We start from the raw sequence: 27,900 nt of genomic DNA on the forward strand, positions 1-27,900 counted from the left end.
TCTGGATTTATGATTTAGTGTTAAGGGATGAGTCTTAGGGATGTGGTTTAAATTTTAAAAAATAAGAATTAAATATTACAATTTTCAAAAAAAAAAAATTAAATAGTTTCAAAAAACATTTTCGATTTCAATTTTTTTTTTTTTGAAAATAAGTTTATAAATAATTCTAATAGGAAAACATAAATTTAAAACTATAAAAAATTTATATTTCTCTATTATTTATTTAAATAATTCTTTATATTTATATATTTATAAAACAAGGAATATAAAAATCTTTTGTATCTTTAATAAAATAATTTTTAGTCATTTTATTTTGAGACTTTTTTGGTGACAAAAATTAATAAAAGATATTTGAGAGAATGGCTCTTAAATCAATCTAAGATAGACACGAACTAGACATTTAATCCCTCTTACGAAATTTCTTAACCAAACAACCTCTGTTTTGCGAACATCAGCGAAGCTATTTCAATATTACACACAGCCAAACAGACTTAAATCTTCTAGTATGTATTACCAAAACAATCATCTGACTAAGGACAGACATCACCAGCAGCCGTAAGCTTCTCTTGGTCAGATAGTGAGTGGCGGAAGTGGCAACGGTGGCCATAAGAACAGACATCACCAGCAAGAACCATTCTGCAAACCTCAGTCTTGTAACGAGGATGGCGGATCACCGGGCGGAGTTCTTTAATCCCGTGAGCGAACTGGCAGTGGTCAGCATATGGGCATGTCCCCGTCTCTTGCCACTTGTTGCAGAGCTCAGTCTTTGTCATCCCTTGATTGTACACCTCCACTTCTATCTCCTCCTCCTCCTCTTCTTCTTCTTCTTCTTCTTCTTCTTCTTTCTTCCCTCCTCGCACATATACCTTTTGCTGTATTTCCATTCGCCATTAATAAGTCTTTACATCTTTAGTGTAATAGCATATTTTGATTCCTATAATCAAACTCTAACTATCAAGAAAACAAAGAAGAGTTAGTTACCGTGGTAGTGAGTTGTTGAGCACAAGCCCCAGGCTTAGGTATGGCTCCACGAGACTGAGAGACGACACCACCTCCTTGGCTCGCCTTAGAGTAACCGCTGGATCTCACTGAGATACTCTTCGGCAGCGAAGAGCGGTTCAGATCCTGATTGCTGACGTCATCAGCTCGATTCTCATCCGCCGCGGGGCTCTGATTCTCGTTATTCCCTCCGATGGAAAGCATACGAAGGGCAAAGAAGATTTCGTTTTCCATTGTTCGCGGATGTGTTTCACAATCGCCGGAAGAGAATTAGAAAGAAAGAAATCAGATGTAGCTTTCGAGAAGGATTATCAGATTCATACGAACAAAATAAAGATATCAAAAAAGAAAATCGGAGAATTTTTTTTAACCAGAAGCTGAAGAACTACCGAGAAAATTGAGAGAAACTTTTTTGCCAGAGAGATCAAGTTTCTCGAGAAAGCATGGCTGAATAGCATTTATATACACGGAGAAAGTTGGAGGGAAACTATGTGCAAGGATTTTCGCATTTATATAATTAAAGAAAAGGTTTATTGGTTAGAAAGAATCTTAATCTATATTTACGGTTATACCACTGTAATTTGACATTTCATGTAATTTTTTTTGATATTAATCATATAAATATTAGCTGTAAGAGGAAGTGATTTTATTTCTACGGCTTTCGCCTTGTAGGATTGGTGACGTACCGAGCGTCTTATTGATGATAAAAAGACAATTGTGGCAATGTGTTCTTTTTTTACAATGATAGTAGCTTGAAATACTAATAACTTATACTTAATTAGAGATTGATTTGTTTTCAACTAATTGCTTGATTTTGAAGATTATTTGAGGGATAAGGTTGTGTTTTATACACAAAACTTGCAGAATAGTGGAACTTAAGCAAACTAATTATTATTTTTACATTTTAATTCGCTAATATATCAAACAAACAAAAAAAAAACTTAAAAAGGATTTTGCTTATTTATCACAACTATTTAGTAGTCTTGTCAACTTTCATCAAAACAACAATTATGGTTGTGGTAACACAAATGTCAATCTCACTGTCTGTTTACTGTTAAGTAACCTTTTGATTTAACATTATGGATAAAGTTAATTTCTGGTGAAATTTGGTGCAACCCAGTGATTACAAATTGGATGATGAATGCAAATGATTAACAAGATCTTAGCTTAACTTACAGTTGCATGCAAAGGAAACTGAATCATGTAAAGTAGATAAGCAGCTAGATTAGTGTCTTATTTACAAAACAAAAGCATGGTGATGAAGAGATAGCTAACACGTTCCGTGTTCATCTTCTGTTTCTTTTTGAGACCATACTAAACTTGTTTCTCCTCCCTGAATCCAGAAAATGTAATTTAACATTTATGAGAAGTTAAATACCATGAAATTGGAAGATTGTCTCTGTAAATACTTACGTTCTTGCTCTCTTCTTCTCCTTAAGCCTTGAGATAGCCTTTTGACGTGCATTGTTAGAGAGAGGGGAACAAATAGAGATTACTTCGTCTGAGTGATTGTGAGAGCAATGCGTTTTGCTGCTTCCTCCACCATTGGATCTTGAGAATGAAAGAGATGATGAAGCTGGTTTGGATGAAGGTGAAGAAAATGTGTTCATCTGAACACATCAAAGGTAGAGAGACCTTAAGTTATAACAAGAATAATCAAAACAAGACTCTATAGTAGATGGAAATTTTTTCAAACCTCACGCAATTTGTAATTGTCTGTTGTTGGATCTGGATCAGCTCCAAAAAGTTCTTCAAAATTTTGAAAAGTGAGATCAATATCAGGTATATGGAAGTCATCGTCATCACAAACTGTATCTTCACAAACTCCAATGTCTTGTAGGTTTTGATGCCACAACTGTAGAAAAATAGCTAGACAATGTAAGCACTATGTATCATGCTGCATCAAAAGTATGATCATTGAGCCAAAAACCTGATAACTTTTACTAAATGGACTTTTGCATTCCCAAAAGGAATCACCAAGTGTGGAAGATGAAGACAAGTGTGAAAAGTCAACAATCAACTCTTTTCCGGTCTGCCGAAGGTCGACTAAACGTTCTTCGGATTGCTTTGGAAGCTCTAATGGAGATGGATCAGCATGTTCTGTCAAGGACAAAACCTTATTCTCTTCCCTGAGCTGAAGCTTCTCCAATTCAAGAATCTGTTCCAACACAAAACCAGCTTCTCTTTGCACCTAAAAATCATCGGTACATCAACATCAGCATACAGAGAGATCTATTCATCTTAAATATATACAAAAACAAGCATCAAACCTTAGGTTTAGCCATAGCAAAAGACTTCTCTAACGAAACATCATTATCCATAACTCGAAATCCCCACATAACCGCGAAATCTTTAGCAGAAGGACACCCCGTGTAACACCTCACATCGTGTCTAACATGCTTAGAGGAGACAACACCATGGATCTTGTCATTACATCCTGTACAAAGAAACATCTTGTGATCCAAACATCGGACGACACAAGGCTGATTCTTACAGAAACCGCATAAAAGTGTGCGTAAATGTCTCCCTGAGAGTGCATTAGCTGAATGAACCTTTGCATCACATGTTAGACACAGACTCGCTGCATCTGCTATACAATAAACCACCGCTCTATACGCTTTGCAAACCTCACATAATCGTTCCATCTCTCAACAATTATTATTTTTTTACACAAAATCCTTTGGATTCTTGAAAATATCCATAACTTATGAGAAGATTCGTCCCTGTTTCATCAAAACATCAGATTTAATGTAAAACGTTAGGCAAAGATCACAGATCGAACATAGTTCATAGGCCAAACCAAACTTACCGGTAAGACGAGAAGCGTAGAGTTATGTGAGAGATTCGTGACACAGCTTTCTCTGTTTTAGAAACTTCCTATCTGATAAAAATCCGTGTGGTTCGGTTTTTTATTATTTAATTTGTTATGATGACGTGGATAAGACACGTAGGTTTACTGTGGGACCTACGAATTGGTGATTACGTTATCCATATGCACGTGAGAGATATGGGGAAGCCACGGACGTATGTTCCACTGTGACAGCGTCGACCCATTATCAATCTCTAAGCTTACCTTTTCCTAACCAATAACTAGATGCCACGTGTCAACCCGACCAAACAGGATATTTATTCATTACCGGATCAGCAATGTTTGGTACTTTATTACCGGATCAGCCGTTGACACCGTCAAGTGTTCGTCAGTTCCTAAGGATTTTTAAAAATGGATACACCAAATCTGAATTACTTTAGATTTGGGAAAATCGCATAAAAAATCTTGAGAGTGTCACTTCCTATCACTTTAAACCTTGAAGTTTTTTTACTAACATTTTTAACCTTCAAAATAACATTTTTATCATAAAAAACCTCCAAAGAAGAAAAATGACCGGCTGAACAGGTTAAAAACAGTTTTTTTTTTCAAAAAATAATTATTTAATTAATAAATAAACAAAAAAATAATAAAAATCAAAAAAATTAACAAAAAACTCATAAATTAAAAAAAGTGAGAAAAATAAATAAAGATTTAGAAAATTAAATAAAAAATAACTAAAAATTCAAAAAATAAATAAGATCAAATTAAAATAGAGAAAAAATAATAATAAATTTCAAAAAATTGAAAATTCAAAAAAGTTTTTTTTTCCATTTTCATATATAATGTCGGAAATTATCATTGGAGATATGCCAAAAACCGTCATTGGAGATATGTCGGAAATAACGGTTTTTGGCATATCTCCAATGATACAGTTTTTGGCATATCTCCAATGATAATTTCTGACAATATATTTGAAAATGAATGTTGATAAAAAAAAATTCATTTTCAAATGAATTTTTTTTTTTGAATTTTCATTTTTTTTTGAAATTTATGTTTTTTTTTTATTTTTCTCCATTTTAAATTGATCTTATTTATTTTTGAATTTTTTTGTTATTTTTTATTTAATTTAAATCTTTATTTGTTTTTTGAATTTTTTTAATTTATGATTTTTTTGTTTAATTTTTCAATTTTTATTAATTTTTTGTTTATTTTATTAATTAAATAATTACTTTTGAAAAAAATTTGTTTTTAACCTGTTCAACCGGTCATTTTTTTTCTTTGGAAGTTTTTTATGATAAAAATGTCACTTTGAAGATTAAAAGTGTTAGTGAAAAAACTTTAAGGTTTAAAGTACTAGTAAGTGACACTTTCGAGGTTTTTTATACGATTTTTCCCTTTAGATTTTGGCATCAAGACAAAACAATTTTTTTCTTTTTCCAGCTCGGTCTGATTCAATTTGGTTTAGATTGGGTTTCTTCGGTATGGTTAGTAACAGAATGGTTTTGGTTTAGCTATATACTGGACACTAATAAGTAACAAAAGTATGCCGAATCTAACCGTGAAAAAAGAAAATTCGGAAAACAAAAGACAAAAGGTCACAGATACAAGACCAGAGTCTTTAGCAGAGATCCCTTTCCAAGTCCCATGTTGATGTACAAACTCTGGTAAAGATGAACGGATTGACTGACATTCCAGATTTGGCACACATGCGTTCACTTTGCTAAAAGCTTCAGAACAACAGAGTCCACAATTAGATCCTGACTTGAGCTTCACCAAACATATCACAACAAAAGATGAGGACGTACTTCTGTATCAGTTACCTGTTTTGTCATCTCTTTTTGGTGTGTACTTCAATCATATCACCGTCCTCCATCTCGAGGTTAGAAGGAGTGGTTGATGGATCAATCTTGTCACCGTCAAAAGTAAATACGAGATGTTGCGGGTCGAGCTTTTCTTTATCCGTATACATTTTGAAAACCCGTTCAAACTTCTCATCCTACAACAAAATGGTAAAAATACCAAATAAACATCAGAAGCTAAACTATATAGAGAAAAACTAAAGAAAGCATAATGTGCCGCTCATGTACGTGACAAAGATATGATCAGAACGCTATATCACTCTCTGTTTTCTTAGATGAAACCAACTACAAATAGGGTTTCCCAGATCTCTAAAACTAAGCCTCTAAGACCACCCCCACCCCCCATTCACTAATCTCTTTAACTCCCTATTCATTACTCATGCTTTCCTCGAAAGCTCAGTATGTCTAGTTAACTGGATCTTAGCGAGGGTGATGTAACACCCAACTCTCTCTTAGGTCTACTTATTCACACATACAAAGTTCAGATAGTAATTTTTTAGTTACTGGAAGGTTGGCTAATAAGTTGCAAGCAGTGAGAAGAAACTTACAGCAAACACCCGGAATTGCTTCTGTCCATCTTTGTCCTGTATTGTAATGACAATCTTGGCTCTGTCATTAATAAGCGGCCCTGGTGGTGCCTGAGCAGGAGTAGCCTCTGAGGATGTTTTGAGTGATACTTGAGCTTCTTTTTTAGCAGACTCCTGTGCTTCCTGCATCACATCTACTGCAGTTTTCGTGAATGACATAAGCTCCATCTTCTTCGACCTACATTTGCATATTTCAATTCAAAACTTAAAAAATCAATGTATAAGGGACTCTCTGAGTGGGAAAACTACCTCAAAGCTTTAATGGTGGAATCTTCACCGGACTCTTTGCTTTTGTTGAAGACAGCCTTTGGAGGTGGAGGCAACCAATCGTCATCACACGCCACTTCAATCACTTTCACATCTTCATCTTTCTTTACAACCTTTATAAAAAAAACAATTTTCTAATTTTTACTCAGCCACACAAAGATTCCAATAAGGTTAACGATAAATAAAACAAAGAACAGTTTTTATTTCAGCTCATCCACAGAGCTAAGCTCCAGTGAGGAAGCAAATCATAAAGATTAGTCCTTACTGCATGGGAAGTTTTCGATCTCTTCTTAACAGGAACCTCAGAGACATCAGAATCATCATCGTCTGCAATATTTTAAAACCGAGAAGAAGGATTCAATCACTTTTACTCTCGCCAAAATCAATAAAACCTGAAACTCACCGTCAATGCAAACGAAATTCGAAGGCTGAACGCGATGATAATCGAAGAGCGGCTCTAGATCCTCTCCTTCACCTCCCTGATCAGCACCAGAACAGAGTATATAGATTAGGGTATCGAAATTGGGATATCGTGAAACCTAGAAAGTCTCACCATTGTTGCGGATTCTATCTTCTTCTTGCTCGCTCGCCTGTTAAATCAGAAACCCTAGATCGATGCGGAGCTTGAGGAACGGAGCTCGAGTGATTTTGAATTTTTGAGAGATTGAGACGACGAGTTCAAGAGGAGGCGGAGGCGATTAGATATACGCGCGTGGGGTTACGCATTATACTTTTGGGCCAGTATTTCAGGCCCATTATTTTAGGCCCATTATTTTTTCATCCAAATAGAGTGACTATACAATAGGATAAAATTCTACTCCAATTTAATTTAGAGCAAAAAATAGAATGATAAGAAAAGTAAATAAATTATTTTATTAATAAATAATATAAAAAATTATGTCAGCATGCACATGCAAAACTTCAAGTATCAATTATGAAAGATAGGTAATGAAAAGTATATTGTGTATGGTATGTAAAGGAAAAGATTAACTAATTATATATATAATTATATAAATCCTAAAAAGCAAAATAAAACAAGACTCTTTAAGATTATCTGCTATTATTTTATTGATTTTCTTTTTGTTCGTTTATAGTTTCAGCTTGTCATATATCGTAGATGAATGGGTAATGTTTTGCTTTTTCAATTCCTTTTTACGAGAAAAAGAAACACAAAAAAGAAAGTGTTTTTTGGCTTAAAAAGAAATTTGTAATTATCGAATTCTTTGTTAAGGATTTCTTAGACGTGAACATCACTAACTTTAATTTCATTTTCCGTTTACACATGCGAGTTTCTTCATTGACGTGGAGAAGAAAGTTGCAGTTGTTTTTAGTAAAGACAAAGAAGGTTTGATGGATCATACTCGGAACGTAGCTTACATCGTTCGAGTGGATGGATCCTTGATAGAAGTGCACGTCAAGAGTTCTCTATACAAATATTGCTATCCTCGTGTTTGCTCATATGTCCCAAGTTCAGTTCAACTTAATTAGTCAATTTAGTATAGCACCTATAATTATTTTTGTTGGCTTGTCACTGTCATGTTCTTTGAACAAAGATTATGTGGTTAATTATATGTGTATTAATTTGTTTCTCGTCCATTTCTCTGCTGGTCATATATTGACTTCACTGGATTGCTTAATTTCATTGTTCTGTTTTAGTGGATTCATTGCAAACGTTTCTGTTTATTATTTCATTTGTTATTTTATGTTCAAGCAGATATGCAATTAGGCATATCGAGGCCCTAAACTAACGATGGCTCAACGCCTAAAAAGACTAATCCGGTACCTAGAATGTTTTCTATATGGCTTAAACATTTACAAATTATAAAATATACTGTATATATATGTAGTTACTATGTTTATTATCATAATTTATATAGAAAAAAAATGAAAAATATAACTAAAAAGCATAACTGATTGACTAAAAATAAAATTTCAACATTTTATAATTGTAACACAGAAACTTTATCATTGAGTCATTCTATAAAAACTATTCAGTTACTCTATTATTCTGCTATTCATTTAATGTATCAATCACATTGGAAGTATAGACAAAAGATTGCAACGAGCCACCAAGACACTCGGAAAATCAAGTTGTTTGAGATAGATATTGGTTTTTTCATGTGGATGGTTCATTTAATATTATACTATTATTTATATTAATAATTTTTGAAAATCCTTTTCATGCCAGAGGTGCTACGTTACAAGAAAGAGATATAATAAAATATCAGTAAACCACCAGTCAAGACATCCTTTTTTTTAGGAACCAGTCAAGACATCCATTTATAAAAATGGTGATATTTGCTTTTAGACTTGAAACCGCAAACTCACAAAAGAAAATGAATGAGAAGGAGCTTCCCCCGCACTTGAGGGAAGACAACTTAAGCGAAGAAACCAAGACTCTAATCTCTTCACTTCCTTGGAACAAAGATTTTATAGGGAATCTCTACAAATACAAAGGATGTTGGTACTACCCCAACACTCTCCAAGGAGTCCTGAATTTCGAGAAAGGCTTCAAGCCTCAAGAAACCGATATAATCCTCGCTTCTTTCCCTAAATCCGGCACCACTTGGCTCAAAGCTCTCACCATCGCACTCTTTGAGAGGTTGAAGAACAGTAATTCTTCTTCTGATGATGATCTTCACCCTCTTCAGTCAGATAATCCTCATGGCATAGTACCCTTCTTCGAGTTCAATCTGTATCTCAAAAGTTCAACACCTGACCTGACCAAGTTCTCATCTCCGAGGGTGTTCTCGACTCACATGCCATTCCACACGCTTCGGTTAACCCTCAAGGACTCTCCATGCAAGATCGTGTACGTGTGCCGGAACGTGAAGGACGTTTTTGTATCGCTATGGTATTTCAGGTGCGCTCATCTTGAAAAAGAAGTAGACATGAAATCTTTGTTTAAGTCATTATGCGAAGGTGTTGGCTCTTTTGGACCGTTTTGGGAACATGTATTGAGCTATTGGAGAGGTAGCTTGGAAGATCCTAAGAAGGTTCTCTTCATGAGGTACGAGGAAATGAAGTCAGAGCCATCTGCTCAGGTTAAGAGACTTGCGGAGTTTTTGGGTTGTCCATTCACTGAGGAAGAAGAAGAAGACGGTTCTGTGGACAAGATCGTGGAGCTTTGTTCTCTGCGTAATCTGAGCGGTATGGAGGTCAATAATTCAGGAAAAACTTTCAACACTGTGCCTTACTTTACTTTTTTCCGCAAAGGAGAAGTCGGTGACTTCAAGAACCATCTGACTCCTGAGATGGAAAACAAGATTGACATGATCATCGAGGAAAAATACAAAGGCTCCGGTTTGAAATTTTGAGTGTTGTGTTGTTTGTGCTTTCCTTTAATGGATTCTCATGATTGATGGGTGATTTGTGCTTTCCTTTAATGCCATATGAACTAATGATAACAGGAAATTCATTACCGACTGATTTGAAAATTTTAATTTGTGGATGTATGGGTGGATTGAGTTTATAAAAAATGAGACGAGCGCGGGCTAGACCGAACAATACCAACCAACCTGTAAATTATTTTTTTTTTAAATAAAAAATAGTTCATATTTAAATTTTATTTTATTATAATTTGTATCATCCACGTGTTTCGCATGTTATCAGTGTGGGGGATTCCACAGGTTATCCACAAATTTTGGTATGGACAGATGCAGATTTAAGACTTTTTCTTTGTTGGTTTTCCAAAAAAAAAAAGACTTTTTCTTTGTTATGTAGATCAAATTTTTGAATTAAAAATGACTTAATCTGCAGTTGGACAAATTTAACATGCTTCCCAACACTACTTGTTGCGTTTCCACATTCATTTGTTTTGTTTACTCATCTCTCTCATAATCAACTTAATATGTAGTCTACAGTTCCCACTTTCATACAATATTTTTTTTGAGAAAGACTTTCATACACAAATTATGCAATTCCTTTAACATATTTTCGATTGTTTGTTATTCTTATAACTGTAATCTTTCTATAATTAAGAGTTAAACTTTTTAACTAAAACCATTGACGCATAATATAATAGCATGAAAGTTACATCAGGAGGAGGATTCCTATCGATTACATATCCAATCAAATATCATTAGAAGAGGCCACAAAGAACGAACCCGATTCCGACGCCTATTTGATCGATCATTTTCGACGTGGTTAGACCCTCCTCCGTTCAAGTTACTTTCGGAAATACCTGCTAACTTAACCTCAAAACGACAAACAGGACAAGTATTATGAATATTCAACCAAGACTCGATGCAGCTTGGATGGTACAAATGCAAACATTTCAACTCTTTTCCTTCCTCTCCAACTTCAAACTCCTCGGTTGCATATCGCACACACCTTCTCTTTAGCCAAATCTTCTTCCGTGATTGTCACCGTCTTTACAACCTCAGTGGCGAATAAAGAGGCCGGTGGTGGACCGACCCGTTCGTTAGGCATGACATCAACAAGTTCATCGGTATTAACCAGTTCATGATCGGTGTCGGTATCGGCATCAAGTTCCCAGTAAGGCCTCATAACGTCAAGCTGATCGTGCAGATTGATCTCTCTAGAACATAAAGGACATAAAGGGCCATATAGACCATTGTTTCGGGGTTGAACTGTACGGCTACAATTACGGCAATAGAAGTAATGGAACGTTCTTGTTCCATTCACAATAACTCTTGGACGATACTCAGATGTCATTTAAAATATAGTCTTTTGTGGATTTTGGTATAACATATGTAATTTCTACCTACATATATATGTACATGTTTTAAACACGAGGCAAGACGAAGTATGTGCTAGTGAGTTATGTTTTTCTGTCTGTATATGAAGAATGGTGTCGTACGGTCTCTGCTTTTGTGAAGTAGCGAATCTTTGGTTGTTTGTCTTGTACGATCCAAACATTAAAAATATGCTTGGAGAATGATGATAAAGGTTTAGGTTTAGCAAAGAGTGGAGTTATTAGAGTGGCACATTATCGGTCTAGTACATCTTGATCCGGATATTAGATTAAGATTTGCATAATTTGGTCTTTTATCCATCTTTAATGAACTAGGCATGAATATTTCATCTGGATGCCATCTAAAAACAGCCCAAAAAACGATTAGAATCAGGTCCATTACAGGTATTTTTCCATTGAGTCACAGCATGTATATTGCTATATGTGATACCAGTTCGGTTCCGAGTAGGCCGAATGAACCAAAAATATTAAATCTCTTAGTTATATATTTAAGTATCAGTTTGGTTAGAATATTGTTGATATATTTTCAGGTCTTTCTAAGGCTTTCAGGTATATTTTCTTATTATCAGTTTCTAATCAGTTCTAAATTCGTTCGGTTATCAATTTTTACAACATTTTCATTTTCGAAAATTTTAGGATATAGTTACGTAAATATCTAAGATGTACACCAGTATTTTAGAATAAAATATTTACGGTCATCTATAATAATACTATTTTCACATTACTTTAAGAAATTATGCTAGTTTATCTTTATATAAGTCTATCGACATTATTCTATGAGAATCAATATTTCTCCCAATTCCTTACTCTCAAGTCTCAACAACTTATTGTAAAATAATATGCATTAGGGATGTCCGTTGTGACTTGTGAAAATAGTTTTAAAATCCGGTTACTCAAACCCAAACAACATTCCTTGATCTTACACCACATACATAGCGACATGGAGAAGAGAAATGAAAAATACTTGCCTGCAATAACAGCCAAACTGCGTAGGAAATGTTACCACCAAAAACTGAAAGAGCTTCTGAGATGGAAATATAATGAGAGGTAGCATCAAGTGAGGAGCCACGTGATTGGATCACTAGGTTAATGTGAGTTGGCCACATATGAATTTCTTCCTCTGTAGAATATAAAGACAAGAGCTCTACCAACACCAGAGAGTGTCCCAAAAACCTTAGTCTTCCCTTCTCTGGATCCAAGCCGTACACTCTCCATCCTATGGGAGCCATCAGAAAATGAATTAGGTGGATCCAAATATAAATGAATTAGTTTGGCCAAATTTCTCAACTAAGCTGGAGGTCATCCAAATTCTCCAGATGTGTTTTACGGACTTCAAGATTAGCTACTTTCCAAAAACGCATAATGATTTTGCAGATTCGCTGGCTAGAAATATCCGTTCTTTTCATAGATCTTTTTGTTTTATTGGTTGTTCTATTCCGGTCTGATTATCCAAACCATCTCAAATTTGAGTAATAGAATATCAGTTTGTTGCAAAAAATACATATATATATATATATATATATATATAAAATTAAGTAAGTGGATAATTAAGTCTTGCTTGCCGGTATGAAAGTGATCAAGGGATTGAGAACGCCAGGAGTAAAAGTGAATGTTGCTGATGATGTTAGAGTAAGTAATTACTCTAAGGTAGAGAGTTGGTACGCGATTGTGCTTCTACTGTCATCGTTTGTTGACGCGCCTGGGAGATAGTTTGCGGTCGAAACAAGTTTAAAGTGAACTGAATTTTCGATAGTTTGCAGTCGAAACAAGTTTAAAGTCAACTGAATTTGCTGACGCAAACCTCCCACATGATCAGTTGTTGTTCCGTATCACGAGTTTCGGAGCGTAGTAAAGCTCTGATACAAGATCCATGAAAGTAATTACTCCAAAAATACACCACAAATCGATTATCCAAAACACTATAGATATCTTTTCTGATCACAATCAGGCAGTGAATCTAGCGAATAGAGACCCAAAAGTTCTGAATAATGAAGATTTTATTTAAGATGGAATGTACAGTCATTTAGAACTATGGACTTGAAATGCGAGATGTATAGAAATGAGAATTATATCTTCTTTTTTTGTCAAAGGGTTTAATGAGAATATATATCTTACATTGTAATTAATATATGAACCAAATGATGGTAGTTTCGGGACCATAGTCTTGTGAAATTATAGACCTCTGTTTCTAAGGCTAGTGCAAAATATACGTAATAAACGAGAGCAGATTTAGAGAATTAGTTTTAATTTTTTATGAACTTTTCCCATTAAAAAGGTAAAAATGTGATATAATATCTTTCACTGTCTTGAGACAATTCAGCAGACGTTCTTCACATGTATGAAAAGTATTACTCCACCTTATGCAAAGAGTAGACGTGTGAGTAATTTTACTACTATAGTTTGTTGCAAAAATTGGCTCTCTTTTTTTTTTTTTAATTGGTTATCTTTATATATATACAAAACCGAAATGCGTAAGGAATCCAACAAGGTGTTCAGATTCTGTTGACACGTGCGGCGCATGCTTTCAGCTTTGTGGGTTCTCAATAACGTGCGTACGCTAAAATATACAAAAGCTTGTAGTGTCACATATTGTTAAGCGTCAATTATTTCATGCATGTATTAGTATGGAAGTTACAGCTTCTGAAAATATGCTTTAACCTCGGCCGTTGATTTATTATCTAGCTTTAAGGAATCTCATCTTTATTTCCATTCACGAACACAATTCTAATAACGCACTTCAATCTGTGTTATGCCTTCAGTTAAGTATGCACTAAAGTTACAGATGAGTTATCACCTTTGTTCTCTGACAGTTTTACACTGACGTTTTTTCTGGATTTTCTGAGCAGATCATAAACAGAAATTCAAACTAATTTTCGAAGTATTTAGAAAATCGAATATTCTTGTCATTTAAACACTTACAATAACTCAAGAAAGTCTTCAATGATTTATAGTTGTGGATGGTAAAATTCGATATTTAACAATGATCCACAGGGAGAATCTTCACTAAACACCACTTGGTTACTTTGAGGTTTTCTTTACTTCGATACTTATATTATTTTTTTCTTGTATAGGTAAGATATGCATAACCATAAATATATGAGTTGACTTTCAATATATATATATATATATGAGTGGCTTGAGAAAATTAGCTAAAGGCTTGGTTTAGGATCGATATAGAGATGACAGTTATGATACAATAGTTTTGTAGATATGCCAATTAGATTATAAAAATATTATTATTCAAATCAAATAGATTACCAACCAAAACTTAGGATCTTTCGAGTTAAAAAAATTGGACAAAAATTGAGAACAAGTTAATAACGATTTCCGGTTGGGACGGAAGAAACGAAAGCAATAATACAGGTTCATTAAGAACTCTGACTTGGTTTAGACCATGATTACCTTCAGTCTATTAAATGGGTTCTTAACTTCAGCTAAAAATATAAGAATAGCTAAGAAACATCTCTTAAATAAGAGATATAAGAACTGTCTCTTAACCGAAAAATATATAAAAAAAACAAATCATGAGTTAAGAATCATGACTAAGAGACCAGGGTTAATCATGTCCTTAGCAGCTTATGTTGCGGGTGATAACAACTAATAAGTTGTTATTTATTTTAGGTTGTTAACTAAGAACATTATTTTAAATCAGTCTTCAACCTGTCAAAGCTTCAAGTTGGTAAAATTCCCAGAAATATAAAAGGTATGGATTTAAATATAAAAGTCACAATATGCCTTATTGAATTTCTTGGTGATTTTCTTTCTTTAATAGTATAGATGAGTCATAGCATATAAATGCTGTGAACTGAGCAGGTGTAATATCCAGGCCTGGTTCTTGTCACATAGTGTTTTAATAGAACTAACATCTTTCACTAGAACTAAGATCTTTTAAAGCCCAAAGTTTAACAAAAGTAGAGAATTTAATATTATATATGCATATGAAATTAGTGTGTGTTTTTAATATTAAGCAGGACCCATCATTATTAGTGAATCGGGCCTGAAAATGTTTACCATCCCCGTTTTTAAAAAGTGATTTTATAAACTAGTATATTTAATATTCTTTTTTTTTTACTGATATATATATATTTAATATTCTCACATTCCATGTATACTCAGACAACAATAATATTTTGAAGAATATCATGAACTACCTTTTTTTGGAATATGATGAACTACCGTTTCATCAATCAAAGTAAAAATAACTACACAGATCTTGAGCTTCGCTTCCTCCGGCGGTTGTCCCTCGTGACGCCGTCGGTGGCTCTCCTTCGTCCCCTTCCTATTTTATTGTTGCTCTTCCCTCTTCCCTCTTTCTCTCTCCGATATGTTTGAAACCCTAGAGTCTCCGATTGATTTCGGATTTCCAGATCTGGGGCCCGGGGGATGAAATCCTTTTGGCGTCGGCTTACTCCGGTGTTTCGACGAGGTTGCAGGAAGCAGGGAAGAGTTAAGAGTCGGCTTTTTGGGTGAATAATTCTTATCGGAGCTCTTTTGTCCGTTTCGGTGTTTATCCAGCTTAGGAGGCGCGTGGGTGGTGGATCTGACTCTCCCGACTCAGATCTCTTTGCGGTTCTTGGTTGGTGAGGTGTGGTGGTCGTCGGTTTCCTCTCCATTGCCTTGGTGTCTCGGCGAGGGAGACGCCTTCTTCTGTCCTCAAGGTGGTCTTTGGACTTTATTTCCAAGGCGCGCGTCGGTGTACTCTTTTATGGCGGTGTCATTTGTTTGAATCCCGGTGGCGCGTGAGGTGGGTTTGGTTTTGTTGCTGGCGTTCGGAGAATGGTTCTCAGGCGACGGCTTATCAACCCCCTCTCCATCCTTTGTCTTCCACTCCCTTCGGCTTTTGCTGGTGGTGAAGCCTTTCCGGTTACTGCGCAATCCCGGATCATGGTTTAGAGTTTAGAGTGCTTCATTGGTTTGTGGACTCCGTCTATCTCCGTCGGTCCACGTTTCTCAGGTAAAGTAAAGAACCTACTCTAGTTCTTAGAGTTAGGAGCACGTGTGGAGCTTGGTTTGCTTCGCGGGTCTTCGAAGTTCCCTAGCTTCTCAGAGATGGCGTGTTTTGGTGATCCTCCATCCCAGTGACAAGGTGGTCAGTTGGTTGCTTCGTCAGGAGGTCTCCTTTTCTTTCCGTACAGATGCTCTCCCACCATTGCCAAGGTAGCTTCCTTTGCAGCCCAGTTTTTATGTGCTTAATTGACAGTAGTAGTATAAGTGTGGTTGAGAGTGAGGTAGCCCTGGCTCCTCTCTGGATTAACAGCAGGTAGAAGGTGAATAGGATGCAAGGCCCGGAGTATGCTCACGCTACTTGTCTGTGTGTCTGACCATCCTTTAGCTGACTGTTGCTTGTCGTACCATTTTACTCGATTCCATCTTTTGAGCTATTGTTATCCCCTTCGTGGGTTGAATCAATTCGGAATTGTTGTTTCTTTTTTCCTTTTTATTCAAGTTGTATTTTTCTGTTGTTTTCTTTGTTTATGTTTGTATTCCTCTGTTTCCTTTTAATACGAAAACCAGTGAAAAAAAAAAAAACTACAGTCACTTTTAATCAAGAGCACTATTATAAATTTTGAATTAGTGAACATTTTCATAAAAAAATTGAAAAATTAGTCACGTCAACTTTGGCAATCTGTTTCTTAACTAGTGGTTTTAGAATTGAACATACATCAGTAATTGTTTTATTTTCTTCCTTTGCAAAACCCTATATATATCGCATACAATTTGAAGAACTGTACGGACATATGAGTTTATCCCACAATTATTGGGATGCTAAGATTAATTTGTATATAAACAAAAAAAAAGATACCATGAATCTCTAATCAAATAGTTTAACCTTTTGACAACGAGGAGACATATCGTTAAAAGAAAATAAAAGTCGTGTCTAGTTGATAGAGCTTTTTGGGAATTAAAAAGTGTGGTAGAAGAAAGGCATCAAATGCTTCGTTATTGGGATTCGCACTGTTGGTGAATTCCACGATCTGCCAACAATCTATTTATTTACATTCTTTCTTTTTATAATAAGTTAAATGTCATACAATAATATAAAAATAAACAAACCACAAATGAATATATGTTGTTCTTGGTCTTCCCTTCAATTAGGGATGGAATCTACTTTTTATTCCATTCTTTGATTACAGTCAAAATTCTTTTCTTTTTCTGTTTAACATTTTATATAAGAAAATATGACTCCTATTTCAAAATGAAAAAATATCTTGTTTTTTTTTTTCAAAAATAGAATCTGTAGTTTAATGTATGTTTTTAATTAATAGTAATAACTTTTAAACAAAATTTGAAATAATGAATATACTTACTTATTATTGGATTAAACCTATTAAAATAATAAATTACAATTAAATTTAGTTGTTTTCTAAAAGACTGAGAAAATATATTAGTGTTTATGAAATATTGAAATTTATACTAATTTCTGGTGAAAATATGTTGATAATTTTATACTAATTTGGTAAAATATATTGATTTATTAAATTATTAAAAATGATTAACTATAAAGATGAATTTATAATTAAATTTTAATTATTTTTTAGTATTAAAAACTGAAAGAAATCTATTATTTGTGAAATGTCAAATTTATACTCTATTAATCTTTTAGTAATAAATTATTGATTTGAAAGAGAGAGTAATAATCTTAGATTTTATTATGAGTTTATCTCCGTCATCTTTTTATTGGTCAAATTTTGAGTTTATCTCTTCCCAAGCTGGTGGAAAGTTGACGTTGTTTTTTCATCAAGTATATAAAACACAAACACAACAAGTATACAATAGACACATACTTTTCTACCTTTTTTCTATTTTTATCTCTCTAAAAATTTCACCATAGATATAGAAAGCTTGCTCTCTGAATACATACAGAGACAGAGGGAAGCAAATTAGAAAAAAGCAATTCCACAAACTAAAAGAGAGACACAAGGAAGACTCAAATAATTGGTGTGCTTTATAATTGGCTTAACCAAAGTTTAAGTCTTTACTCCATTTCTCTTCTTCCATGTCTTAAAACATGATTCACTTTCTCAAGTTCTGTCTTTTTCATATCTGATCAAAAGGGTTTCGAGTTTGGCCTTGGATCTCAGGGAATCCAAAGAAAGTTTGGATTTTTAGATTAGTTTTAGGGGTTTGATTTCGATTCCAAAGTGTTAAAGCTTGTTCCTTTTTAGAGGAACTGTTGTATGGTTTGTTGTCTTTGATTATGTGGATGGCTACTCGATCTAGTTCTGGGTTCGGTCATGAGGGTTCCTCTTTGAGTTCTATAAATTTCCAGACGAATACTTCCTCTTCAGAGATGGGTCCTTACTTTGGTCGAAGTGGTGGCTTGCTGGGGATGGATATGATGAGCAATAATGCTAACACTGGGCTTGTTCAAAATGGGTATTCGTCAAATTCTTCTCTTGATTCGGTTTCTGGGCTCAAGGTAGATGCTTCCTTGGCTAGTGAATGGTCAACTGAAGAACAACTCAGACTGGAGGTTGGCCTTGAGAAGTGAGTGTTTATCTTCTTTTTTTCTATCTATCAATTGAGTATTTCTTTTGTTTGAGGTTGATATGACTGAAGGATATGATTCTGATTTTTTTGCAGGTATAAGGATAAGCCAAGTATCATGAAGTATATTAAGATTGCAGCCACTTTACCTGACAAAACTGTTCGAGATGTTGCTTTGCGTTGTAGATGGATGACGGTAAACCTCTCCTTCACCTATCCTATCTGGTCATATAGTTATATGTAATATCAAAGAAACAGTGTTGAGTTTGCATTACTAACTTGTTTTGGACTACACTCCTGTTAAATCTTATGTTGCATTACTTTAGGGAGCATAACAGTTTTTGGGGTTTAGAGTTTTCTGCTTTCTTAATTTTTGGCTTCTGTCTTTATCCACTTAATATACCTGACTATGTTTTAAACAGAGAAAGAGAAGAAAAGCAGAAGAACAAAACTGTGGAAAAAGATTCAGTTATAGCAAGGTATGTTGTTTTTTTCCTTTGAGATCAACTTAGATTGAAAGTTTGAGTTGTTTGATCTTAAGGTGCCTCTTTTATAAGGAAGTTTCTAAAAGATTTAATATTTCTTCAGGACAAGCAGGTGGAATTGACTTCGAGCATACCTTCTGTTTCCCCTGCTAGCATGGCTTCGTACCCTTTCTTAATGCCCTCTACAACCTCCTCAGGTAAACATATTACGTGTGAAGGTGTTGCATCTTATCTATATCTAAGACTATATGCACACATCCATCATGTTGACAAGAATAAGAGTTTCTGAGATTATTTATGTCCTGCGTCTAGTAAAGGACTATAATGCATACTCTTATCTTTGTTTATTTTTTTTTTGTGAAAATCTACATTGAATGATTTTTTTGTTTCTCTGTCCTTCTCTGATCTTGATACCTTGTAATGATGATTGTCTTAACATATGTTTCACCAGTGAGATTAACTGATTTTTTGGTTTCTCTGTCTCAGATTTAAGTGGCAATGCATTCAGTCTCTTAGACCAAAATGTAAGAGCATTTAGTCAAATCAGAGCTAATCTCTCCTCATACAAGGTAAGTTTCTAGTTTACATGGTTTAAAATAATGCAAAATGGCATTCTTGCTAAAAATTGGTCTTTCCTGGTGGCTATGAACAGGCACATGATAACGTAGATCTCTTCTATCAGGCAAGGAACAACCTTATCAGGATCCAAAATGAGTAAGTTATTACTCTCTTCAAGATTTTCTGTAAATTTGGGTGGAGCTTGATCAACTGATGTCTTTAATTTGGCAGCATGAATAATATGCCTGGCTTGATGAGCCAGATGCCACCATTGTCTGTTGCAATCGATGATGATCTCTCAGCTATCTTATTTAGTAATTCAACTTCGGTGAGTTCTTTATGCTGCTCACTTTCGTATCAAAAGTCCTTTACTATTTTACATATAGGATGTTCACTTGTTACTTATATATTTAATGTAAGTTGGTTTCTTCCCAATTTGTTCCAGGCGGTGCCTTTCAACACAATGCAAAATGGCGGTTTCCATATGAAGCAAGAGCCTTTTGGGTGACTGATGAAGTCATCTGGTATCCCTTAATCATCTGTAAATGATCTTAAAAAGAAGCTGGAGAGCTCAATATATATATATATATATATACTAGTTTTTTTTTTCCTTTCATCCACCGCATCTTTATCTCAAGTTTGTAGAAAATGTGATTCTTTCGTATCACTAAAGATCTTTGAAACAGTGCCGTAATCTTAAGAAAGGAGTAGTAGTCTTGGTCCTGGCTCAAGACTCAAAACCCTCTTTGACAAGGTCTATAGATTGATCTATTTAGTTAAATGTTCTTGGAGAGTTTTAAGGGATGTGTATAAAATGATGTGATTCTATAGAAGAGAGTGTTTAGATTTGTATCTGTCATCTTTTGATCATTTGGAGTTATTTTGGTACCCATTTCTTATTAACATGTTAATGTTTAATATAAAAGCCAATAACAAGAAAATACAAGAATACATAATGGCGACTTAAGTTATATTAAAAGAAAATGATGAGACATAGAAATTCTACATCATGCAATTTAGTCGGCTTCTAATGGAATGACTGTTGCTGACATTTCGTTGAAATAAGAAGGATGAGAAAAATCGTCTCTAGAATTGAGTATCAAGAATGGACAAGTGAAGGCAGTGGAAGCCATGGTTGTTGGGTTGTTTATGTGTTCCTCGATTATATTTACTTAATGTAGAAACTCCTAAACTAAAAATTTATCGATAGTAATGATAATTATGACGTGTTAGGGTTTAATACATTAAATAAAGTTAGTTTGAGGGTTTTTTCATTAAATACGTAGTTTGAGGATTTTTATCCAAAACAAATTTAGTCGAGGGGTTTTAACCTTAAACATTTTTAATATAACTGAAAAGTATCTTTTTATTGTAAAAACTATTATAGTTTCTATGGATTTTAAATCTGAGATGGGCCTTAAAAATGCTTAACCCAACGGCTTGTAGTTTCACAAGTCTGGAAACTAGTGTAGTTTATATGCACAATTTTAATATTAATTTTGAGCGTTGGATGAACAAAAAAGTTTTCTGAGCGTTGACAATGTATTGTAGTTCTATGTACAATAACATTATTGTATTTTTCGTACCTTGGTTATCCGACTTATGAAACCACCAGCGCACAAAAAAATTATGATTGATTTATTTGAATAACACGATCTCGTTTTTGTGATAGTGTATCATTGATCTGCGCATGAAATGTCAATTAATAAACTTGTGGGGGCCGTACTCTTACTACCCTTCTCACTTTTTTTTTACTCGTCGCTGTCGAGTTTTGTCTTGTCCCCATTATTTAGGCAAATTTCAGAAATCAATAAATGGAGGAGGGTGACTGTAATTGTGAAAAAATTGACAAACAAATTAAAGAGATTTGGTTTTGGAAATGAAATATATAACAAATGGTATAGGGAAGAGAAGAAAGGGCAATAAAATGAGTCTCAGAATTTGGATATAATCGCTTCTCTCCTTGTTCTTCAGAACGAAACTTTGTCATATTAATTCATACAATCATATATTTTTATTCTAAAAGATCTATAGCCGAAAGCGTTATCAAGCAGAGATAGACAAAAGAAGATCATTTTAATTGATTATTACTCGAAAAGAGGGAAAAAACAGAGTGGCTTTTTAAAAAAGTTTTGAGGTAGAATAAAGCTACTATATACTTTTATGGATGTCGGTATCTTTGACACAATTTAACGTTATTGTCTTTTTGTATAGTTTCGCGTTATCGTTTCATTAGAAATCTCCTAATTATAAAACCATCTTGAATACTTTATTATCAATTATTATTTATTTTCTATTTTATAGTATAAGTAAACTTTGATAAATAAGTTAGAAAATTTGTATAAATAAGTATTATAACTAATGATAAATTGAGTAAAAAGTATTATATATATTATCAGGGGTTTCCTCCAAATTCTAACCCGTTTTATTGTATTATAAGTTTCTTTTTTCACGTACGTACTTTCTTCATGTTAATCATTATATATAGGAATACTTTTGCAATGCATATATGCATGAGAAAAACGATAACAGTTTTTGTATTGTTCATGTGACATAACCACCTAATAGACGAACCAATCCATGTGATTGACACCGCCAAACATATACAATATTCATCTGCACCTTTGACACCAAAAAAGTAAGTTGATAGGCCATATTTTACTTTGACAATGGATAACAAAAATGGTTTATTTATGAAATGTCTAACTTTCAGTTCGAATGTTATTTTTATATATAGTCGATGTACACCTGCAAGTAAATTATACACATTGATAGGATTTTACCGGTAATGATCAGAACCGCATGCAACAACAAAGTTCATTTTCAAATGTTTCTTATAGTGGTGTGTTATAAAACAAGCCCCAGAATAGCGTACCTCCGTTTTGATAAGATGTGTCTTTTTCAAAAATAACGTTTACATAACGGACACAATTGTTATACTCTACATTACTAATATAATTAATAATCTGTTAATGTTTGATAATTGTGGTGTAATCATGGTTAGCCACATGTGAACGTCTTAAATTTCAAGGGAGATCAAATTTGATTAACATATTAAGGAATTTGTCTCGGATTCGATCTATCATTTCACAGTAAAAAGTAATTAATAATCTATATTTCTAAAAATTCATTTTCTAGAAATGATATAATTGTACACTATAATATTATGGTAATATCAGTAAAAACAAATTGTTCATTGAATATCCATACATTTTCCAGTAGACCCTTTTGTTAAATAGTTAAACATAATATTTGACAATTTCCTATGGTTATCTATTATTGTTATCTTATGTTAATAATCAGATCATGTCTATTTATCGACTTATATCAGAAACTTAAACAGAAATAAATGAGCATAAATCATTTGGAAAAGGAATACTAGAGTGGTCCAACGAGTATATTTTTTTCTGGTAACAAGAAAATGAAAGCAAATAATAGTAATATTTAAGAATTATGTCGTGACGATGTGACATGACCTATAAAGATGATTTTAAAAGGAAGGAGAAGAAGGAAACCATTTCATGGAAGTGAGTGAAGAGGGTCAGGTGAAAGAGACTGATGACTGACTCTTAACCATTTCAAACTTTGGCACTGAAAACATGGCGTTCTATTTTCTTGTTTCATCATTTCTTTTTAGTTTTTTCGTGTAAAGGAGACGACATCCACTTCTGCTCTGAAAACGACTTTTCTTCTCTCCTCTCCCTCTATGGTCTACGAATTTACATCGTTGTATTTCTCACATTGATTTCTCCCATTTTATAGCACACTGTCCCTCCATTTTACAACTCTGGCAAAGAAATTTTAAAAAAAACATTTGATTTTGTTTTTAAAATAGACTATTTTCTACAGTTCTACTAGTTCCTTCATCTGTATATCCGTTTTGTGTAAATGTTGGTAATAGTATATATACGGATTGGCTAGTTTCATATAACTTGGATCATTTTATGATAATTCAGATATTGGGGTTTAGAAACAAAGAGGAACTAAGAATTTTCGTGCAAGTGTCTTGCCAAAGAGGCGAGAAGAAGTGGTATCTTCCATTTCCAAATAGATCAAGTAGGATTGGAAAAAAAAAAGGTAGGATTGGAACGAATTTTTTTTTAAACGACTTAATTTTTACCAAACAAATGAGTGCTGACAAAAAAAAAAATTAAAAAACCATTAATGGATCGAAAATGCTAAATAGTTTTCATGGACATGATATGGTATACACAATGAACAATGAATCTGTGTAATATATTTGGTTAATCTAAAGCGTTGGTAGACAAAAAAAAATTGTATTAATTATCTAATATTGTAGTAAAAACTTAAACAAATTTTTTAAAAAATTTATTGATATCAATACTATTAAAAGGGAAGAAGTCTTAATAAATCTACCTATGAAAATTGTTTGGACCTTTTGGTTACATTTTTTTTTGGTCCTACAATTAATCACTCTAATTATCTAAACTAACTGAAGTACAATCAATATTTAATCTTAACTTTTCTCACTAATTATCATCAAATGCCATTATCTCTTAACATTTAAAAATTAAATCTCGGGCAAAGCTTTCACAACTAGATATCGTTGAAGCCCATTACTTATTATTAACAATAATTATCTGTACCAAAACATATTTTCACGTAATAGTCTACATGCATATATCGTATAATCATGAGAACAATTTCACTTTTGATAATGATTCTTACAACTTGAAACCGAGACACAATATATAACTTATGATATTGATATATTACAAATACATTTTTTTTGTATAATGAACTTTTAGAAGGTAGACAACTGGTCATGTTTTGGTCTTTATTTATATAAATCATTCGGTTAAAGAAATCAACTGGTTCTGTTTTTGTAATCATTCTTTTTTACGTACAAGAAATTTTTGAAAATAAAATAAAATATTAACTAATCATCCAAAAATCTTGCAAATATGTAAACAATAATTCCGTGCAAAATATGTTTTGACAATCAAATATGTAAACAATATACTACATAGATATAATCAAACAATTGAAAATAAATTCTCTAACTTACATTTGATTACTCACATAAATTTTAATTTCCGTATATGAACAAATTCAATAACTTCCTAAAATTTAGATAACGACTAATGCTGCAATTAATATACATTGCATGATCAACATTTTAGGATAGAACCCATAATATCTAACTGCAATATACGAAATTCAAATATAATTTAGATATCAATCTATACTATCTATACTATTAAAAGAGAAACATTCTAAAAAAATCTACTTATAAAAGGTTGTTGGACCCTTTCATTAGATTAATATTTTTTTTGGTATTCCCATATTTATCTCTAACAATAAGTAACTCAATATTCAATAACATTATATACCATATCATTCACCTATTTTTACTTCTTCTATGAGTTAATCATATAATTTACAATATTTTTAAACGAGAATATGCTTGCGAATTCACAATATCATTAAAATTATTGAAATTTTTTTCATTCATAATTGGTAAGCCCCATTCTCATCTACACAAATCTTACGTGTAGATGATAAATCAAATAGTTTTTTAAGTTTTGCGTATTATTATAAAATATATAAGAATTATAATTAATTTTTTAAAAAATATTATCAAAATTTTCTAAGTTTTTATCGGATCAAACTGTATCGGTTCACGGGTTAATGACATGATTTTCGGTTTTATCGGATTTTTAATTAATAGGTTTTCCTTAAATCTGAATTTTGTGGAAACATATCAGTTGGTATAGTCATGATAGAATATTACATGAAGAATATAAGTCAGTCCATATTATATACGGCCACCAGTTTACTGGTCCAATTGCAGGTCCGAATCAAATATGAAAACAATGCTTATATCTTAATTCGTCAATAAACTACATATGTATTCCTACTAAAAGGAGTTAAATCATTTTCAAAAATAAAATATTTTTTCCTTACCATTTCAATGTTTCAAGATTGGTTTCAATTTTTTGGTTCTAGAGATATAGGATTTGCTCGATTATTTATGAAAGTCAGTTTAATGTAGGTTTCGTTTTTCTTCTTCGGTTTGCTACAGTTTAGTTCGCGGTTTCGGATAAATATACACAAACCTATACACTATACATATTATGTAGAAATTCATTTAAATATATATATTTAATTTTGAAAACAAACCCGTGCTTTTAAGCGCGGGTCAAAATCTAGTCTTTGGTTATAATCTTAACTACCTATTTCGTTTCTGGTTTAAAAAAAACTTAAAATATTTCTTTGACAAAAAAAAATTAAATTTCTATTTTCTCTGTTTGATAATATAAGTATTTTGTATATTTTTACCAAACAATAATAATTTATGGAGATACTTTTTTTGCTAATGCTCTTATTAGGGATGGACGTTCGGATAACCGTTCGGGTTTAAATCAGATATTTCAGATTTTTGGATATTTTTTTTTTTTTTTTTTTTTTTTTGTAACTGGATTTTTGGATATTTCGGTATAGGTATAGAACTCATTCGAGTATTCTTATACTTCGGATCGGATTCAGATATTTATGTTCGGGATCAGATAGTTTAGATCGGATTCTGATATTTTAATTTTTAAGAAATTTTTTTTAATCTTTCTGTTAGAGTTGCATTAGAAAACAGCGTCTCTTCACTTCCACAAATAATTTATCTTCAGCATATATCGCATATTTATGATTATGTAATCAATTGTATCTTATTGATTTGTATATGATTCTATGACTAGGTTTGTATTTTGGTGTCAATAAAATCGAATAAGACGTTAAAAAAAATAATGTAGTAAGAAAATGCATAGCTTTAGTTGAATTGAATGAATCTGAGATAACCAAATACATATGTCAAGCAGTCCATTTCCTTCTGTACCACCCTCCAATATGCCACTTCAAGTTGAAGACGCTTATTTTTTATTCTTTTGTTAAAAAAATTAACCCTTCTTTTTATTATTGTTATCGATTATGAACAATCAACTATTCAACTCTGAATATTCTTTCACCAATCCTGCTCAGCCAATAGTCTATTCCTTATGTTTCAAAGTACGTGCTGATTTTAATTATAGATAATTGGGAAACTTTTACTTTTACCATAAATTTGATATCATTTTTTCAATAAAAAAAATTAAGAAATACTTTAAATTTGTGATTTAAAATATCATTCTAAAATATTTATAATGATTTAGAAAATTTAATTTAATCTTTTAAATCACAAATTTAAAGTATTTATGAAAACTGTTATTTTTAAAGATAAAATTGAAAAATAGTGTTAAAATTATGGTAAAAATAAAATTTGTCAAGATGTGTCCGCCTTTTAAACGTATTCAGTTCTTAATTTTTTTTGAGAAAACACTTCCATGCTTTTAAATGTGTAGTTTTCCATATCTCTTTCCGGTCCTATGCAATTGAAATGATCAGTGCGTATCATATGGTACATTTAAATACAATTATGTCTTTTGTGAGAATACGACAGACATATATAATGAGTATCATATGGTACATTTAAATACCATAGAGACAAGCATAATTATAATCTTAGAGGAATCAATGATGTCAAAAAAAAAAAAAAACTTAGAAGAACCAATTATTTATTAGTATTCAAGAAACCCACATGGCAACCATGCAAGCGTTTAATTCGTAATTATGACTCACCAGATAATATCTCCTCCAAAGGCCATTTTAAAAATTATTGATTGTTAGGTACAATTTTTTAGATTACGAGCACCTACTTTTATTCATTTTCAAAAAAAATATATCCAAAAAATAAAGTTAACATATTTATCAATAATTTGCTTCATCTTTAATAAAAGAAATATACATGTATATTTCATCACCATTTTATAATTAAATTTCAATAATATCTCATATTTTCTCCACTTTACTAATTTTATCTAACTTATCTATATTAATAACTAATACAAATTAAACATAATTATCTAATATAACTTTTACACAAAGCATAAATAAATAACCAAAATATTTTATAAAACATAAATTAAAAACTATTTCTATGAGTTACTGAAGTGTCAAGAAGTAAGAAATAAGATTATTTTTAAGAAATTAATATTTTCTTATTTTTGTTATTAATACTGATTAGATGAAATAACAATTTAAACTTGACCTATAATCGCTACCTCAATTAGAAAAGATTCCA

At 32.7% G+C, this 27,900-nt stretch overlaps 5 protein-coding genes and 1 pseudogene across 7 annotated transcripts; 2 read left to right on the top strand and 4 right to left on the bottom strand.

Annotated features, from left to right (window-relative positions):
* Window positions 1–264: 264 nt before the first annotated feature.
* Window positions 265–1,825, bottom strand: LOC106357108 (zinc finger CCCH domain-containing protein 15). The gene is made up of 2 exons (XM_013796793.3): window positions 982–1,825; window positions 265–872 (listed from the first exon to the last, which is right to left on the bottom strand). Exons 1-2 carry the CDS (start codon window positions 1,231–1,233, stop codon window positions 531–533), a joined length of 594 nt encoding a protein of 197 aa, XP_013652247.2. The 5' UTR covers window positions 1,234–1,825; the 3' UTR covers window positions 265–530.
* A 221-nt stretch (window positions 1,826–2,046) lies between these two features.
* LOC106353857 (putative zinc finger protein At1g68190) lies at window positions 2,047–4,012 on the bottom strand. Its single transcript, XM_013793671.3, has 6 exons — window positions 3,809–4,012; window positions 3,270–3,722; window positions 2,930–3,190; window positions 2,696–2,854; window positions 2,413–2,609; window positions 2,047–2,332 (listed from the first exon to the last, which is right to left on the bottom strand). The coding sequence occupies exons 2-6, from the start codon at window positions 3,642–3,644 to the stop codon at window positions 2,314–2,316; spliced, it is 1,011 nt and encodes a 336-aa protein (XP_013649125.1). The 5' UTR covers window positions 3,645–3,722; window positions 3,809–4,012; the 3' UTR covers window positions 2,047–2,313.
* A 1,285-nt stretch (window positions 4,013–5,297) lies between these two features.
* LOC106353858 lies at window positions 5,298–7,213 on the bottom strand. 2 transcript variants are annotated; one of them, XM_013793673.3, is made up of 7 exons: window positions 7,075–7,213; window positions 6,925–7,000; window positions 6,787–6,848; window positions 6,504–6,634; window positions 6,216–6,432; window positions 5,614–5,804; window positions 5,298–5,535 (listed from the first exon to the last, which is right to left on the bottom strand). In XM_013793673.3, the coding sequence occupies exons 1-6, from the start codon at window positions 7,075–7,077 to the stop codon at window positions 5,637–5,639; spliced, it is 657 nt and encodes a 218-aa protein (XP_013649127.1). In that variant the 5' UTR covers window positions 7,078–7,213; the 3' UTR covers window positions 5,298–5,535; window positions 5,614–5,636. The 2 variants fall into 2 exon arrangements, with proteins under 2 accessions (XP_013649127.1, XP_013649126.1); XM_013793672.3 differs by having other exon boundaries at window positions 5,629–5,804; window positions 7,075–7,211.
* A 144-nt stretch (window positions 7,214–7,357) lies between these two features.
* On the top strand, window positions 7,358–9,950 carry LOC106357111 (cytosolic sulfotransferase 1-like). The gene has a single exon (XM_022689594.2). It carries the CDS (start codon window positions 8,810–8,812, stop codon window positions 9,836–9,838), a length of 1,029 nt encoding a protein of 342 aa, XP_022545315.2. The 5' UTR covers window positions 7,358–8,809; the 3' UTR covers window positions 9,839–9,950.
* Window positions 9,951–10,176: 226 nt separating this feature from the next.
* LOC106355886 lies at window positions 10,177–11,201 on the bottom strand (annotated as a pseudogene).
* A 6,818-nt stretch (window positions 11,202–18,019) lies between these two features.
* LOC106353859 lies at window positions 18,020–20,621 on the top strand. 2 transcript variants are annotated; one of them, XM_013793674.3, is made up of 9 exons: window positions 18,020–18,361; window positions 18,420–18,726; window positions 18,823–18,922; window positions 19,149–19,205; window positions 19,315–19,408; window positions 19,698–19,780; window positions 19,864–19,925; window positions 20,001–20,097; window positions 20,215–20,621. In XM_013793674.3, the coding sequence occupies exons 2-9, from the start codon at window positions 18,437–18,439 to the stop codon at window positions 20,275–20,277; spliced, it is 846 nt and encodes a 281-aa protein (XP_013649128.2). In that variant the 5' UTR covers window positions 18,020–18,361; window positions 18,420–18,436; the 3' UTR covers window positions 20,278–20,621. The 2 variants fall into 2 exon arrangements, with proteins under 2 accessions (XP_013649128.2, XP_022544773.2); XM_022689052.2 differs by having other exon boundaries at window positions 18,020–18,726.
* The last annotated feature ends 7,279 nt before the right edge of the window (window positions 20,622–27,900 follow it).

Source organism: Brassica napus, chromosome A7, assembly GCF_020379485.1.
Source record: "Brassica napus cultivar Da-Ae chromosome A7, Da-Ae, whole genome shotgun sequence".
Taxonomy (NCBI): domain Eukaryota; kingdom Viridiplantae; phylum Streptophyta; class Magnoliopsida; order Brassicales; family Brassicaceae; genus Brassica; species Brassica napus.